Here is a 15,833-nt window from a genome sequence, read left to right as displayed (position 1 = left end):
AGTATAAGACGCAGTTTTTTTCATAATTTAGCCCAGGGTGCGACTTATACACAGGAGCGAATTCTTTGTGTGTTTTTTAAAGACATAAATAGGCTCATATATTTGTTTTTTCCCAGTAAACACCAGGTGTATTTTAGTGGTTGATTCCGCTTACAACCACTAGAGGGCGATGCATCTGACGTATTTGCTACTGACAGCGGCAGAAGAAGAAGAGAATCTGAGCGTTTCCCTCTTTAACTTTTGTATTTTTCTTGTACTGATCAAAAGATTAGTATTCTTGTATTTATTTATTTCTAGCTATGCTTGGCTAGACGGATTTATTCTAAAACGTTAAACTTACAAGTGTGACTTGTACTCAAGAGCGACTTATATTTGGTTTTCTTCTTCTTGATTAGATCATTTTGTCCTCTTGCAACTTGTACTCCAAAAAACACGGTAATCACGATCAATTGGAAAGTTTTACTTGGTGCATTTTATATGAAAATATGCGACTTATGAACATAAACAGGCCAGAAAAGAAAAATGTTCCATCCTTTGAATTGTCTGAAACTTTACATTTTATAAAGTGTTAACTCAGATATCCAAGACGTGTAATTTATGAGCACAAAAACATCAAAACTAAGATAAGAAGAAATCTAAAGACTTTTGTGTCTGCAGTATCATGCAGAGTATTACTCCGAGAAAAACCTGTTTCTTAATGTTACCGTTTTTAATTCAGCTGTTTTTATTAGAGCTTTTAATTGTTTTTTATCGGTAGACTCATTTCCTGGCCTATGATGGGATATTAAGACCACTAAAAAAAAAAGTAATATTACAAGATTTAAATTAATAAATTTACGACTTTATTACTTTAAATGTTGTAAATTTACGAGAAAAAAAGTTATTAATTTAGCCTATGACTTTTTAACACTTGTGTTATCTTTGGAATGCTTACATTAAAAGTGGGGTCATAAATATATTTATTCTCGTAATTTAACAGTCACAACTATTTTTCCTCATACATTTACGAGATTTAAAGTTGTAATTCAATACATTAATCTTCTGTTTGTAAACTGGCCCTAGTACTCTGTCGTACTGGCCAATGTTAAAGGGTGTGTACGTGTACAGCGCTGTTCTACCTTCTTCTAAGGCCCAAAGTGCTTTACAATCACAGACCCATTCACCCACAAATTCACACACTGATGGTGGCTCCGTGGCCTAACACTGGCTCCAATCAAACCCTTCCAATCAGGAGTCGGCCGTCCTACCGCTGCACCACGGTCATTCAATGACTGATTTGGAAAATTGTATTGAGTTGGGTGAAGTAAACTCCAGGAAACCTAACCTGACCCATTTCAGGCTTCACTTTCAGAGATTATTGGACGAGTATTTATGTCTTAGGGTCTAGAGACAGATCTGATCCTATTATGGTTCAGAAGTTCCTCAAGCTTGAGGCCATTTCCATGGTAACACACAGACAGAATGAAAAAAATAATCATCAACTTGTTGGAGGTTCATTTTTGCCTTTAAGCTATTAACTTTTTTGACATGTTTGATGGAAACTTCAATGATAGCATCTCTGGAAATGTATTTCTGCATTAGGACATGACTCGGTTGCTGGAAACAAACCAAAGAGGAAAAGTGGAGAACCTTCAGGTTTGGAGGACGTAGGAGAGGGTTCAACTTCTGATGTAGTGAACTTCTCTCTCCAGCCTTTGATCTGTGTCACATCTGTAGTTTTTCCTGTTCTGGACATAAATCCTGCAGGAACATCTAGAAGAAAAGAAATCAAATTGAGAGTTGGGTCCATCAGTAAAGGAGAACTGCGACTCAGACACATAAAACAACAGGATGCTCCTTCATTTGAAATAAAAGAGATGTTTATTGAGGTAAACATCAGTGTGGGTGGGCTCACCGCTGGTCGACGGCAGGTTCTGCATCAAAGACTCCAAACTAACTCCAGGAGGCGGGATGGGAAGGCGCACTCCCAGGTACTGCAGGTCTACGGACAGAGCTGGATCCAGCAGACTCATCTTCAGACCGACTGAACAGAGATTCAAAGAAGAAGTTGACCTGGAGTTCGGTGACGGGATGTGCTGAAGAGAACAGGTGGTACGTACCTTCCTGCAGCACCGGATGGATGACCTGCCGGTGCTTCATCAGCTTCAGGTCTCTCAGCAGAGTCTGCTGGTATGTAGCTATCTTCTCCTGCAGAGCCTCCACTGAAAGTTCACACAGATTTAATTTATCCCACAGTAGCTTTGAGTCCACATTGAGATAAGAAAAGCTCCAACTGATCTATCAATCACACAGAGAGGATAGAGGTGACGTCATTCATTTACCATCAGAGTGTCCCTCTTGCTCCTCAGCAGGTACTCGACTCTCGGGTGTCGCCTCAGAGTGTGGGGTGGACATGTTGGGGGCGTCTGGAATATGGAGCCTTAAGGCCTCCTGTAAAATATTCATGCGTTTAACCCTAGAGCACGATCGCCGGGTGATTTACCCCCGAGCAAAAGCATTTACATGATTTTCAATATATTGAATTTTTCTGAGTATCATTGGTCCCTGGGTAAAGTCATACATGTCTCAGGAATGGGTGGACCAAAGACAAAGTCTCCAGTATCATTATCATATGTTTTTAGGATTTGTTCTGTTCTCAAATCCTAATTTTTCTGTAATTTTCAAACATGTTTTTAGAATCTTCCTGTGCTTATATTTTCCATTTTCTCACATAAACCACAGTTGAAACTAAAATAAAACTACTCTAATTGAACACATGTTGTCATATTTTGATCTATTTTTTATGATATACGTCATGATATATTTATGTTAAATTAGATAAGCAAAAACGATGATGTAACTTTTTAAAACGAAAGTGTTCTAGGGTTAAGAAAAGATCGTAGAATAAATACTTTGGAAACGCAGGAAACAAAAAAAGAGATGACAAAGATGATGAAACTTTCACAAAAAGTCAGATTTCATAGAAAAACAATTTGTACGCTAGTGTGTGTGTGTGTGTGTGTGTGGGGGGGGGTTCACATTACAAACTGGATCTAGCGAGTGTGACGTCACCCATAGAAAATTGTTCAAATTAAGCTAATTCAGTCGCCATTTTTTTGTGATACAGACGCCACCATGGTGGAGTCAGACGTCATCTGCAGTGATTTGGTCCAAATCGTTCGGAATCATCATTTTTGGACACTAATCTCACCGATCACTCGTTGATCCAAAACTCTGTTGTGAGGATCTTGACCTGCACTCAGAGAAGAGCTCACATCTCTTCCATCTTTAAAGCTCTTCATTGGCTCCTGGTTGCTAACCGTTATCAATATAAAGTATTAGTGCTGACCCATACATACGCCATTTACCATATACCACAGACCCCTCCATGGTCAAGTTTCTTTATATGTCTGTGATCTGATCACCCCCTACAGACCATCTCGTGCGAGGATCAGATCAGGATCAGAACCTGTTGATGGTCCCTTTCGGTCCAGAGGAGACAAATGTTTCCAGACTGTTGCTCCCATTTTCCTCAGACTCTGTCCACTCTTTTTAAAAGCCAGCTAAAAACCTTCTATTTCACTAAACATTTTAGCTGAAATAATCCTAATTTGGGCTTGAGGTGCGGTACAAGTTCTTGTCTTTAAATTCTAAAGTTTTTGTCTTTTAACTTGTGAGCTCAGTGGCCTTGTGGTAGAGAGTCCACCCTGAGATTGGAAGGCTGTGAGTTCAAATCCAGGAATTTCTGAACAAATTTCACACATCCAGGTGTAATGGTTAAATATTTTAATAGTCGAATAATCTATTATTTTTTCCGATTAGTCGACTAATCAGGTAAGGGACAAACATCTTGAAGCACACATCTTAACCATCATTGGCTTTAAACCAACTTAAAAAAAAATAAAATTTGATAGCTAAAAGCATTGAAGCTAATAGCTGAAATTGCTGAAGCTGATAGCTAAAAATGCTGAAGCTGATAGCTAGCTAAAATATAAGTTAAATGCCAAATTAGCCGAAAAAAACTGAAAAATGCCTAAGTTAGCCAAAACTGCTAGCATGCAGCCAAAATATTAGCTAAACTCCAAAATAGTCTAAAAACCAAAAAATCCTAAACTAGCCAAGATAGCTAGCATGTTGCGGAAATATTAGCTATACCCCAAAATAGAATAAAAACCCAAATAAATGCCAAAATAGTCCAAAAAGCTAGCAGAACGCCATTATAACTTTCAACTTTACTACACTCTGACTCCATATAATATAAAGTAACGACTACTCGACTATTAAATTAGTCGTCGACTATTTTAATAGTCAATTAGGCGTCGATTAGTCGACTAATCGTGGCAGTCCTATCTAGGTGTGTTTCAACTAGTGGGACTTTGATCACCTTGTGATGTCTGTCTGAGAAATGTGCTAAAAAATAATACTTACTTACAATCAAGAGTGAGCTTGTTGGAAGTCCACACCACCAACTGAGAGCGGGCAATCAAAAGTTTTGAATGTCAGACCCAGGGGTCAGCAAGCTCCACCAACTGTTATTGAGGTTATCTGATTGGTCAGCTTGTAACTTTTTTGATTATCAAGAAAATGTTAAAAAGCCATCAGAGCGAGAACTTGTTCTGACCAATAACTAATGAGTAACAGCTGTTTATTTCTCTTTAGAAGTCTATGGGAGGGGTTACACGGTCCAGTTACCCTATACAGTCAATGGTTCACACAAACTTAAGCTGAATAAACTCTTTACAAAACAGGTAATTCCAATAAAATGAAAAAAACTGACACTAATAATGATTTTGTTTTCAAAGTACCGTTAGACGTAAAGCTGATATCATCACTACCAGTCTTTAGAGGTTGTTCTTGATCTCTCTCTTCCTGTTGTTTTAAGATCTTTCTTGACCTCTCTTATAATGTTCCTGTCATCAACTGCAGTTCTTGTCTTCGGTGTGTCTGTTGGACGTCAGTTGTTCAGCACACTAATGGCTGCTTACATCTGTAGGTCCTTCCCATGATTAACCGGCTTTGGTCAATGTGTGTCCAATGACCAGAACTGATTGTGGTTGCAGCTCATAACTGGACATACAGTTTAAGAAGGTAAAGACCAAATATGGAGCTCAGCATAAACATTCAGTACACTTGTACACCTGTCAGGTCACATGATCCAGTACTGCTGTTCACAAAAATGAACAGATTTTAAGCAAATGGTGATATATTTTAAGTTGTTGAGAAGATCTATTAATTCCTGGAAATTAATTATCCTGTATAATTTTGGTTTCTTTTTAGGTCAAAGATATTTTCTTCAATTGAGCACTTGAATCAACCAATCAAGCAGAAACAGACAACAGTTTGATGTCATCATGCATGCATTTTACTGCCTCTTTACCTTAGACGTGAAAGAGATGAACAACTGCTCCTCCACTTCCTCCATGTTAGGCTGCATACGAACACATTCTTCTATCTTCTGACCCTCGTTCATCTCGTCCAGCTTCCCCTTCCTCTTCTTCCTGCGTCTGCATTTCTGGACTGAGTCTGGAGGGGCAGGTAGTAGCGGTTCATGGGTTTCTGCCGACGGTGGGAGGGAAATGGGAACGGCGGCTTCTGAGTTTGGAAAGGTCGTCCCGATCCCAGTGTCCTCATCAACCGAGAAGAACTGCACCAGGTCGGTGAGGGAAGGAGTGGGCGACAGTCGTTCCCCGTCCAGTGAGAAGGTCGGAGACAACGGCAGCTGAAGTGCGAGGGGTGAAAGCTCGGCGGGGAAAGGCAGAAGCTGTTCACAGTCTTGAAATGATGGAGGAGGTTCGCTGGAAGGCAAAGATGGTGACGAGTTCAGATCCTGTGGTTCAGTGTGACAAGGCAGCAATGGTGCGGCAGATCCGATGGCGGGCTGAAATGTTCCAAAAGGAGTTTCCACATACGGCTCTGACGGCGGTAACACTGTGTGCCACTTGAAGACGGAGCTTCTGTTCGGCAGCAGGTCGTCAGACTGTTCAGTGGGAAAAGCTGCTTCGGAAGCCGTAGAGTCAAGCTCCAAAGCTAACGAAGCCGGCAGAGACGGTAAAGGTTCTGGAGAACTCGCCGGCGACAGAGGCTCAAAGTCAAAAGATGAGCACTCTGGGTCGGGAAGAGAGGACTCGGTCTTCAGGGGGTGGGGCTCTGGAGGTAGTGTGGATGTTGGGAGTGAGTTATGGGAGGGTAACACTTCATTTAGGATGGATGATGAGGTAGTACACGTAGAAGGGGGGGGTGTAGGTGTCTTAAGGGAAGAGGTGGCTAATACTGGTGTAACATCAGGTATGAGCAGCTCTGAGGGTGAGCTCTCATAAACTAAGCCTAATGAGTTGGGTTGTTGTGGTTCTGCTCCAGAAGAAGAACCGTCACTTGAAGGAATCGAAGGTTTTTGATGGGTTTCACCGGCTCGTTCAGGAGTACTCGCTTCTTCAACTCTGGCATGTGTGCAGCTCTCTGTGATGGGTTCAGGCTCAGTCTGTTTAGAAACTGCATCAGAACCTCTGGATCCAGACGCAGGTTCTGCAGGAGAAGTGTCTGGTTTGCTTGTGGTCTTTTTTAATTTAGTTGAATGCTGTTTCAGAAACAGAGCGAGTGCTGGAAGGGGAAGGCGGGCGGGACGTTTGGGATGCCTCGTGGCTTCTGATGTGTCCGAAACACACAGAAGATCCACACTTTCAGAAGAGTTCTGAGACCTAATTGGAGAAGTACCACCATCAGAACCCTTGGTTCTGGCACTGTCTTTGTGGCTAGATGAACTAAAAATGTGCTTTTCATCTTTAGCTTTTCTTCTTTTTTCTAAAACTTCAGTTTTCCTCTTTAGTGCTTTGACAGATAAACCGTCCCTCTGACGAGCAGCCTGACCTCCACCGGTCCTCCTGACTGTAGTGTGAGTTCGTGTTTGTGTAGCTCCGGAGGCGGTGATGTGACTCGTGTCAAGACTGTCCATATTACATCTCTGGAGTGAAACATGAGCATCGCGAATCAGCTCAGAAAACAGCTTCTGAGTCGGACGAGAGCTGGGAAAACCAAACACAAGCACAATATTAATGACATTTAAGTATTTTTAGTCACATTAAAGAAAAATGTCAGAGATTGGAAGTCAACAAGAGGTTGTACTTTAAATCTGAGGCACAGAAGACACTTATGAAGGCTCTAAATCATGGTTCTCAAACTCAATTTACCTTGGGGCCCCTGAAGGCAGAGCCAGGGCTGTATGGGGTTCCATTTGTGCCAAAAACATGTTTTTGCGTCCACTGTCTATGTCTTTGGTCTATGTCTGAACAATTTTATTGAACATTTCTTCATGTCTATGTACTACTAAACAATAATTCTGTGTGTAAATAATATTCTGTGTGTCCTGTGAAACGACAGGAGCTAACGAAACTAGCAACTGTTGCTAAGGACTTTTCTGAGAACCAACAACAATAGGAAATTTAAAGTTTTAAGCATGAAGGAGGCTGAAACAAAACAAAACAAATACAAAGCTAGCAAAGAACCGTGGACATGCAGAAGATATTGCTTAGTAGACATTGAACTTTCATATTAAAGCGGACGGTGCTAAATATCGATTTGGGGGCCGCAAATGGCCCCCCGAGACCCCTGCTCTAAAGCACGTGTCAAAGTCATGGCCCGAGGGCTGGATCCAGTCCTCCAGATATTTATTTCCGGCCCTCCAGATCATTTTATGTTATTGTTACAAACGGCCCGATGTTATATTGCGCTCATTTCTAACTTCTTTAATTTTGATAAAATACATTTTTACGGAGAGTAAAATATTGAAAGTTATCTAAGGTTTAAGTTGATTTATTCTGCAATAATATTCCTGCCTGTTTTTATTCATAGTAATGTTAAAAATGTACACTTTTAAAGTTTTAAAAATTTAGTGTTAGAGTGTTTAATAAATGTTTATCCTGTTCGGCCCGCCACCTAAGCTGCGTTTTAGATTTTGGACCCCTGTGCGACCGAGTTTGACGCTCCTGCTCTAAAGCTTCTACAGATATTTGAGGCTTCTTTACACAAAGAGAGACACGTTTCTGCTGAGTACATTATCTGGCCAACAAAAACCATGAGGGCTAATTCAGACAAACTAATTTTCTCAGCAATTAATTTAGTCTAGGCTCATAAACTCAAGTTTCTGTCCCAAAAAATCTTTCATCAGCTAACAAATGACAGCTCTCTTTGATGTAACTCTGGAATAGCAGCAACAAAACCAAGTAGCAGCTCTTCAGAGCAATTCAATCATTAACTCTTTAACACTTAAGCTGTTGACAGAAACAGCAAATAACATGTTCTTAGAACGACTGAAACTCATCATGGAGAAAAGCATCTTAAGAATCTATGGATTAACTGCAAACCGTTGAAGAGTTATTCATTCATTCATTTTGAAAACCTGCAATATCCCTTTTGGGGTCATGGGGTTGGAAGGCCTATCCCAAATAAAGCTGGGCAAACCCTCAGATTTAAAGTACAAGGTGGGCGGGGTACACCTTGGACAGGTCCTCAGTCTGTGTGAGGGCACACGATCACTCCTTATTTGCAGTTGATCAAACAAATCTGTTCCCTCTTCCAGAACAGGTCTTACCGTGAACTTTCCGCTGTGACCTTGACAGTTGACTGATCTTTGTGTGCAGTAGAGTTTCTCTGGGCGGCTGGTGGGTCTGTGGGTTTTGGATTAACTGTCTTTGGGCATCGAGGTTTATGGTTTGCAAGCAATGACTTCAAGCTTTTCTTCACAGGATGCTGCTCAGCGATTGCATTGCCCCTTTCTGTGATCAAGACTTTGCTAGAGTTGCTTTTTACTTTCAGGCTCCATGAAATTGACCCTTCTTCTTTCAGGCCTTTAGCAAACGGGTTGTAATTGACTTTTAGCTGAGCAAGCTGTGGGTTTTGGTAAGCAGTAACAGCCATAAACTCAGTCTGGGGAAAAGTGAAGGTGAGAACGTTGGGACCGTTTAACCGAACCTCTTCAGGAGCCTTGTCAGTTTGGACCACGTGCAGGCGTGGTAAGTAACGGTGCATTGGATGCAGGATGATGTTCTCCTCCTGGTCTGAAATGTTGTTGGTGAGCTTCAGTCTGTAAAATGACACTGGACTCTGCATCCAGTGCTCACCTGTAGCAAGAGACTCTGGATGAACGAACGGTTTAGTTTTTATATGACGCTCTGCTTTTCTACAGACTTGCCAGCTGTTGCCGTTCCACTTGTGCTGACTGCCATCTAAAGGATGGATGTCCATTAAAAGACAGTAGTTCTTCGATGGGTGTAATCCAGTGATGCGGAACCGGCAGTAGGGAAACATCCTGTTGCCTTGTTTGGTGACAATCATCTCTGTCCCACAGCTGAAAAAGTCTTTCCACATGCTGTTGTTGTCCAGTGTCACTTTAACCCTTTTGCAGGTGCTGTCAGCTGACAGGTTTCCTGCATGAGTGTTCAAGCTTGAGAGGTGCTTTTGTTCGTCCATCTTTACAATGGACGAATTCCTGCAACATGCATCCCAAAACTCCGGTTCCTCACTGGATGCTAAAGCGCTTTGATCTGTCCATCGTTTGGGTCTCTTCGCTGGTCTGAGAGGCACAGCGGGATGATCAGCTGCAGGTTCTACAGCCAGGGCAGTTGGCCCTCCTTTCAGAAATACCATCCCTTTCTGAATCTTTGCAGAGGCCATGAACACATCCCTGAAAAATTCCACTTGTAATACATCTGCACAGGAGTCAGGACAGCATCCTGAAACAGAAGAATCGAACAGTTTATCTACTCCTCACATACTTATCTGATTTAAGTACATGTAATTCAAGTAGGTATAGTCTGTGATAACTTGGAAAATTTTAGACAAAAATCTGTTGAAGGGAAACAAACTTAATCTTTCCAAAACCACAACAAATAAAACACATTTCCTTTAGACTGAGTCTGGATTCAGCTAAGTTGCTAGAACTGGTTACCGACTCATCCCGAAACCCATTCTGCTCCCAGTTAATGAAGGGTGGGACACTGGAAATAGTTTCTGAAGAGGATAAGAAGTAGAACGACTATGTTTATATATTTAATAAAATGGGTTAGGATTCACCAAACCTCAACACTAACCACATGTTATTGATTTGGTTACTCAGGTTTAAACAGTTCTTCTGCCCGAGCAAGTTATTCAAATGTTAAAAAGACATTTGCATTGCGTCATTAGAACTAGCGCTGGGTATTAAACATTTTTGCAATTAATATTCAGTTGATATTTTAAAAAATGTAATCCTTAATCATCCAAACAATGAGTGAGTTTATGCATTTTTAATAGAGATCTTAGACATTTTTGTTCATGTTAGAAGTCAATATTTTAAAAATAAAAGTGCCACCTTTTATCAATTAGTATCTACAGTTATTTAAAAAGGGGGTTTCATGACTAAACAAAATTATTTGAATGGAAGTTTGAAAACTATGTTTTATTTCTTATCTAATCTAAACTAATCTAATCGTGAATGCATTTAACTCTGTATTCTGTTCATCTAAATCAGGGGGGCCCAAACTTTTTCGTTCAAAGTGACAAAATCTAAATGGGATCCCGGTCTGCAGGCCAAATACAATATTTTTTTGCATGTCATGAAATAAAAGGAGAAAATACAAAATATATTTATTTTGACAGCAAGGCCTCACTGGCCATTTTTAATTGAAAAACAAGAGCAAGATAAAACAACTTTCTTCCAATGAAAACAGAAAAAATGGGATACTAATATGAGAGATGTGGAGCTGCTCTTTTGACTTTATTTCTTTTGCCGTTGTCGCTCAATTTTGGCTACACAAAAACAGATGCTAAAAGCATCAGAAGTGACCGTGAAGACTTGAGAATCTTTAACACAAAAAAGCCCAGGGCTGACTCACTTGGGTGCTAACATGACAAAAGATCTCTTCAGTCATTGGTCGGGTATTATGAGGGAGGAGCAAAGCAAAAAGAGAAGGAATAGTGGGAGTCTTTTAAAGTCCTTGATGGGAAATTCATTTATTCAAACTTTATATTTTGCTAGTTAATTTTGAACGTCTGTATCAATGTCAGGTACAACACTTTTTACTGATGCTTACAGTGGTGGCATGCTTCAAGATGGTTAGTGAGGGGATGACGGCTACGAAGGTCCAATGATTAGTATTTATGACATATAGATTGTCAGGAAAACAGTGAGAAGCAAAAGTATTACGCTAAAACGTAATTTTAATGCGCCTGCATTCATCCGACCACATTTCAATGAGTTCCTGTGTCTTTATTGTTGCCCCGCAACTCTAGTTACATCACTCGACTACGGTGGCCATTTTCATTCAGTTGTTCCACTCCGAGTACGGACCATATTCAGAGAGAAAAGTTGGAGCACACCAGAGCTTAGTCCCATTTGGAAGCTAAGACCAACTCAAAAGATGGGTCAAAGAGCTGTTCCTGGTCCCGGACCAGGTTCTGCTTCGGTGTATTTGCACTGAAAATGTGTTTGTGATTATCGGGATAAACAAACTCTGGTTCACTTAAAGCAAACCAAATGAATAGACCCCAAGTCTGAACAAGAAAGATAAAAATCATCTTTAATAAGGAGGTTCCTCATTAAGGTTTACAAAAGATTACTCTCTAACTGAGAAAGAGCTCTACTGGATGTAGCTCTGCCTGTTGTACGCATTGGTCTAGTATTTAAAAATGTTGGATCAGGATAAAAAATATCTGGCTACCAAAACCTCTGATCTGACTGAATGGATCAAAGATTTTCATACCAGTATTTCAAAACTTTGTTGCATAAGATCAAGTTCACTAAGATCTGCTTGGATGAGGATTACCAGATCCATAGCACCAACAGGATCAGAGACAAGAACCCAGAAAAAGGCAGAGGTATCTCCCACAACAAACAAGAGTTAGTTTTTGCTACTTTTGTGACCAAACATGAATAAAATTTTGATCTAGGGATCGTTTTTAAAATTTAGCAAAGTGATTCATCATATTTTCTTAAGAAGTATTCATCATGAGAATGTAGCTTCTGTAAGAGCATGATTTATTGTTGCAGATCTAAAGGTAATAAAGAGTGGAGCATAAGAGACCCGCTGCTCTGGATCTACAGGAGTTCATGTTTGTTCGCGCTAATTTTAAATATCTAGCTTATATATATATATATATATATATATATATATGCCTGAGAATGGACAAGTCTCTGCTGTGCTCAGAGTTTCAGTAGAAGTGTAGCGGCTTTCCCCACAACGTTTGTGTGTGTGTTTTTTAAACATTAAAATGCCAACAAAATGCAATGAATCTTCAGAAAAAAACAGCAATTTTTTGCACAGGAACATTTTAAAACAGGATTTGTATCTGGGCTTTGTGTTTTGAGTGTTCTCTACAGTTGTGTTGTTTTACTGCTAACTGACTTGTATGTGTTTGTGGTGGTGATATTTGTATATTAATGAGAATCTGCTCATTTCATATATAATAAAGTTTAGGAAAATTCAATCAGATTTTTCTTTTTAAAGAAAGTGAACCAATACCAAACAAAAAGTAAAGAAAATTTCAGTTTCTACATCAGCAGTGAAATATTAAGCAGTATCTTTTTTTATTTTATTTAAGTTTTATTCAGAAAGTAATTAAAATTAAGTACATTTTAATGCTTTTCATTGTAAATTTATTTTTCTGACATTTTTCCTGTTCATTAAGGAGAACCTCATCTATCTATCTATCTATCTATAGTCCTCATTTTCAGGACCAAACTGATCCAGAATTCAAGTCTGGTATTTTGAAATACTTGACTGAGACCTTTAATATAAAATAAATAAATATAAAAAAGGGCATTTTTTTGGTGCTGAACGCTGACAACTTTGTTTAACTTTACTACACTCTGACCCCATATACTATAAAGTAACGACTAATCTACTATTAAAGTAGTTGTTAAATATTTTAATAGTCGATTAGTCAGATAATAGTGGCAGCCCTAGTAGAAAGACACCCAAAAAAGTGCTACATGTAGAGTTCATTAAAAACAAAAAAGAAAACAGAAACAGTTGTAACACCACACAAGACTGAAAGAAATGTCTGTTTTGTTACTTGATGTGAATGTCAATTTTGACTGTGAAATGTCAGGTGACATTTTTCTAAGGTTAGATGGGGTAAATATGAGAGAGGAGTCAGCAGCTGTAGGCAGCACCAGGTATCTTCAAGTTCACTTGAGTTTTAGTGTCACAGGTATTATATAAAATAGAAAAACGGAAAAACAAGTTAAATATCTACTTTGTGAAATCTGCACTTTCACTTAAAGAATAAACAGATATCCTATGTTCCTAATTAAGACAATGCATCTTTTAGGGCAGATTTTTGTTAATTAAATAGAACACAACACAATACATCCATTCTTAGCAGCCATAGACCCTTGGAACTCATTCATGACAATCTGATATTTTCATTATTGCTGATACACCTGACATATACAAACCACATCTAGATCTTAAATCTCATTCTGTTTGGAAAGTGATTTTCTTCTAAAAGAACTTGCAAAAATTTGTATGTGTTTGTAAATAGCTAAAAACAGATTTATTTCTGGAGATTGATATTGTGACTTAGAAAAGAGAGAAAGACAATTATTTACAAGATATTCCAAATAATGTAGACCAGGGCAACCCAACCCTGGTCCTTCAGATCTACCACTCTGCCTGTTTTTTTCAGTTCTCTCTCCACTGCTTTTGCTAACTCAGGTGTCCCCTCATTCCAGTCGACTGAGCACACCTGTGCTTGTTAATTAGCAACAAGAAATGCAGGGAGAACTGGAAAACAACCGGGGTGGTAGATCCTAAGGAATAGGGTTGGGTAGCCCACCTACCGACCATTCTAAATCATAATCTTCCACCAGCAGAAAACAAAACAGCCTCAATTATACAAATACACAGACCTAATGATTATAAAGGATAGTAACAGCTAAACTACTGGGCTTCTGAGAGACATCTGGGACAATAAGTTTCAAAGCCAGTGTGTCTATTTAGTTTGTTGCAAGATCATATTTGGTCAGTAATTATTTGTGTTTGTGCAACTGTATAGTTTTGAGAGACATTGCAATTTCAATAAATAGTTTAGTTATTTCAAGCTGCCCTAAAGAAGCAACTGACATGTTTGTCTGGTTTGGGCAACTGAAAATGCAGCTCATTGAATGGACAGACCTTCAGCTGGATGACTGCCCAAGAATATCAGATTTGTCAATTTAATTCAATGTCAATTGTAGTTTAAGGACTTCAAGAATTTTGTTTAGCTAGTCCCTTTTTTTATTAAGAGCTGATTTCACTCTTTTCGTAGTATACATGCAGTGTAGATGGGTCACTTTACATCTGACTGAGTATTTGTGCTAATATATTGTAAACGACCATATATTTATGTATACTTCTAAAGCGCTTTTCTACCTTGACTCAAAGCACTTTACAATCATTCACCTTTACACAGCGATATATACACGTATAACAGAAGGATTACAACATATTTGGAGGTTATAATACCCTTGAACTTTGAAATACAAAGACCGGACACACTTCAGCTTTTTGTCCCAATGAACTGATTTTTCAAGATGAAACTAAAAATGTATCATCTATCGATCAACATACATTGTGTGTAGGTTACAAGATATGCACTCTACACACATATCTTGTAATAACCATTACATGTATGTTTCAAGATATGTAACACATATCTTGTGTTATATGTAACGCATATCTTGTGTTTTACTTTCACCCAAAATCGTCAATCAATAACACCCTAGGCACACAAAGATAGAAAAAACATTAGAAAACGTTTCTATGAACAGCCGATAAGCTTTTGCATGACATTTTTTCAATATTTACAAGCACAACGTCTACTGTCATCAATGCTTGTATACAAACAAACATGGTTTCCAATAAAAACATGCGTTGCCTATATGGCAAGTCACAAACCAAAGACGGTTCTAAGAGCACAGAGTTAGGGTTGAAAACATTATCACCTAGCCTTGCATGGAAAGAAATGTAGCAAGTGATTGAGCTGTCTATTCAGAACCTCAGTGTTTGTTGTGAGATATCAGGTGATATCAAGTATGAAGTCTTTGGAAATGTGTAACAATGAAGAGCTAACCCACTAGCGTATGTTGCCATCTAAGAAACCATTTAGGCTATGCTTACTAACTCAACTAGAAATCTTGGTGTAAAAGTTGGATAACCACAGGATTGACCACCATCCACATCTTACACAATGGTGTTTAATGTAAATTACATTTTAACTGTTGTCTTCTTGATGTGTGTTAATGCTAACCGGTGACCAACCTTCACCTGATGGACACTTTGGTTAGTTAAAGCTGGTCAGGTCATTGCATCCACTAGAATCTCATTTTAAAGTTGACCTCCCAATGACTTAGTGGACTGAGCCCACTCTGATGTTTAACTAGCATTAAGCTAGCAGCAGGCCTGGCTGCATGGCATGGCTACCCACCAAATAGCAATGATCTAATCCCACCCCCAACCTAAACACCGTTACCTTAAGCCTACTGGACCTCATGGAGTCAGACATCGAAGAAACTAAAATCCGTCCTAATTGTCGGTTTTTCCGTCGCGAAGCCGTCCTCAAATTGGTCTTTTTTTTAACCCAACAACGAACACGCGCAGCTGTTTCGTCACGTCCCCGCCCGCCGCGTCCTCTTCCTCCGGTACTGCGCAGACTCAGACGCCATCTTAGCCACCTGGTCCGAGTGTGTTCTGCACGCTTCGGTCCGGGCGGCGGGGGAGTTCGTTTGAAGCACGAACCGAGAAAGCTTCTCCTCGCCGCTTCATTCCTTGGGACTGTCTCCTGAGACGGATTCGTCTGAACGGAACCGAACAGAACGCTCCTTGGAGCCCCTCCCGGACATG

The 15,833-nt window shown here is 39.6% G+C and overlaps 1 protein-coding gene across 6 annotated transcripts in view; it reads right to left on the bottom strand.

Moving 5' to 3' along the window:
* The window catches only part of mgaa (MAX dimerization protein MGA a), a 28,055-nt gene extending 12,455 nt beyond the window's left edge, over positions 1 to 15,600 (bottom strand). For 5 of the 6 annotated variants that reach the window (XM_036210035.1, XM_036210036.1, XM_036210039.1 and 2 more), the window contains exons 1-7: positions 15,463 to 15,600; positions 8,564 to 9,704; positions 5,357 to 6,998; positions 2,322 to 2,430; positions 2,100 to 2,201; positions 1,895 to 2,023; positions 1,609 to 1,752 (exon numbers count right to left, since the gene is read on the bottom strand). In XM_036210035.1, coding sequence (XP_036065928.1) covers positions 1,609 to 1,752; positions 1,895 to 2,023; positions 2,100 to 2,201; positions 2,322 to 2,430; positions 5,357 to 6,998; positions 8,564 to 9,645 — 3,208 coding nt within the window. In that variant the 5' untranslated portion in view covers positions 9,646 to 9,704; positions 15,463 to 15,600. The remainder of the gene's footprint in view (positions 1 to 1,608; positions 1,753 to 1,894; positions 2,024 to 2,099; positions 2,202 to 2,321; positions 2,431 to 5,356; positions 6,999 to 8,563; positions 9,705 to 15,462) is intronic. The other variant, XM_024273876.2, reaches the window with a different exon arrangement.
* Positions 15,601 to 15,833: the final 233 nt, after the last annotated feature.

This window comes from Oryzias melastigma, linkage group LG22 (assembly GCF_002922805.2).
Source record: "Oryzias melastigma strain HK-1 linkage group LG22, ASM292280v2, whole genome shotgun sequence".
In the NCBI taxonomy this organism is placed as follows: Eukaryota; Metazoa; Chordata; class Actinopteri; order Beloniformes; family Adrianichthyidae; genus Oryzias; species Oryzias melastigma.
This window is presented reverse-complemented; position numbering and strand designations above follow the sequence as displayed.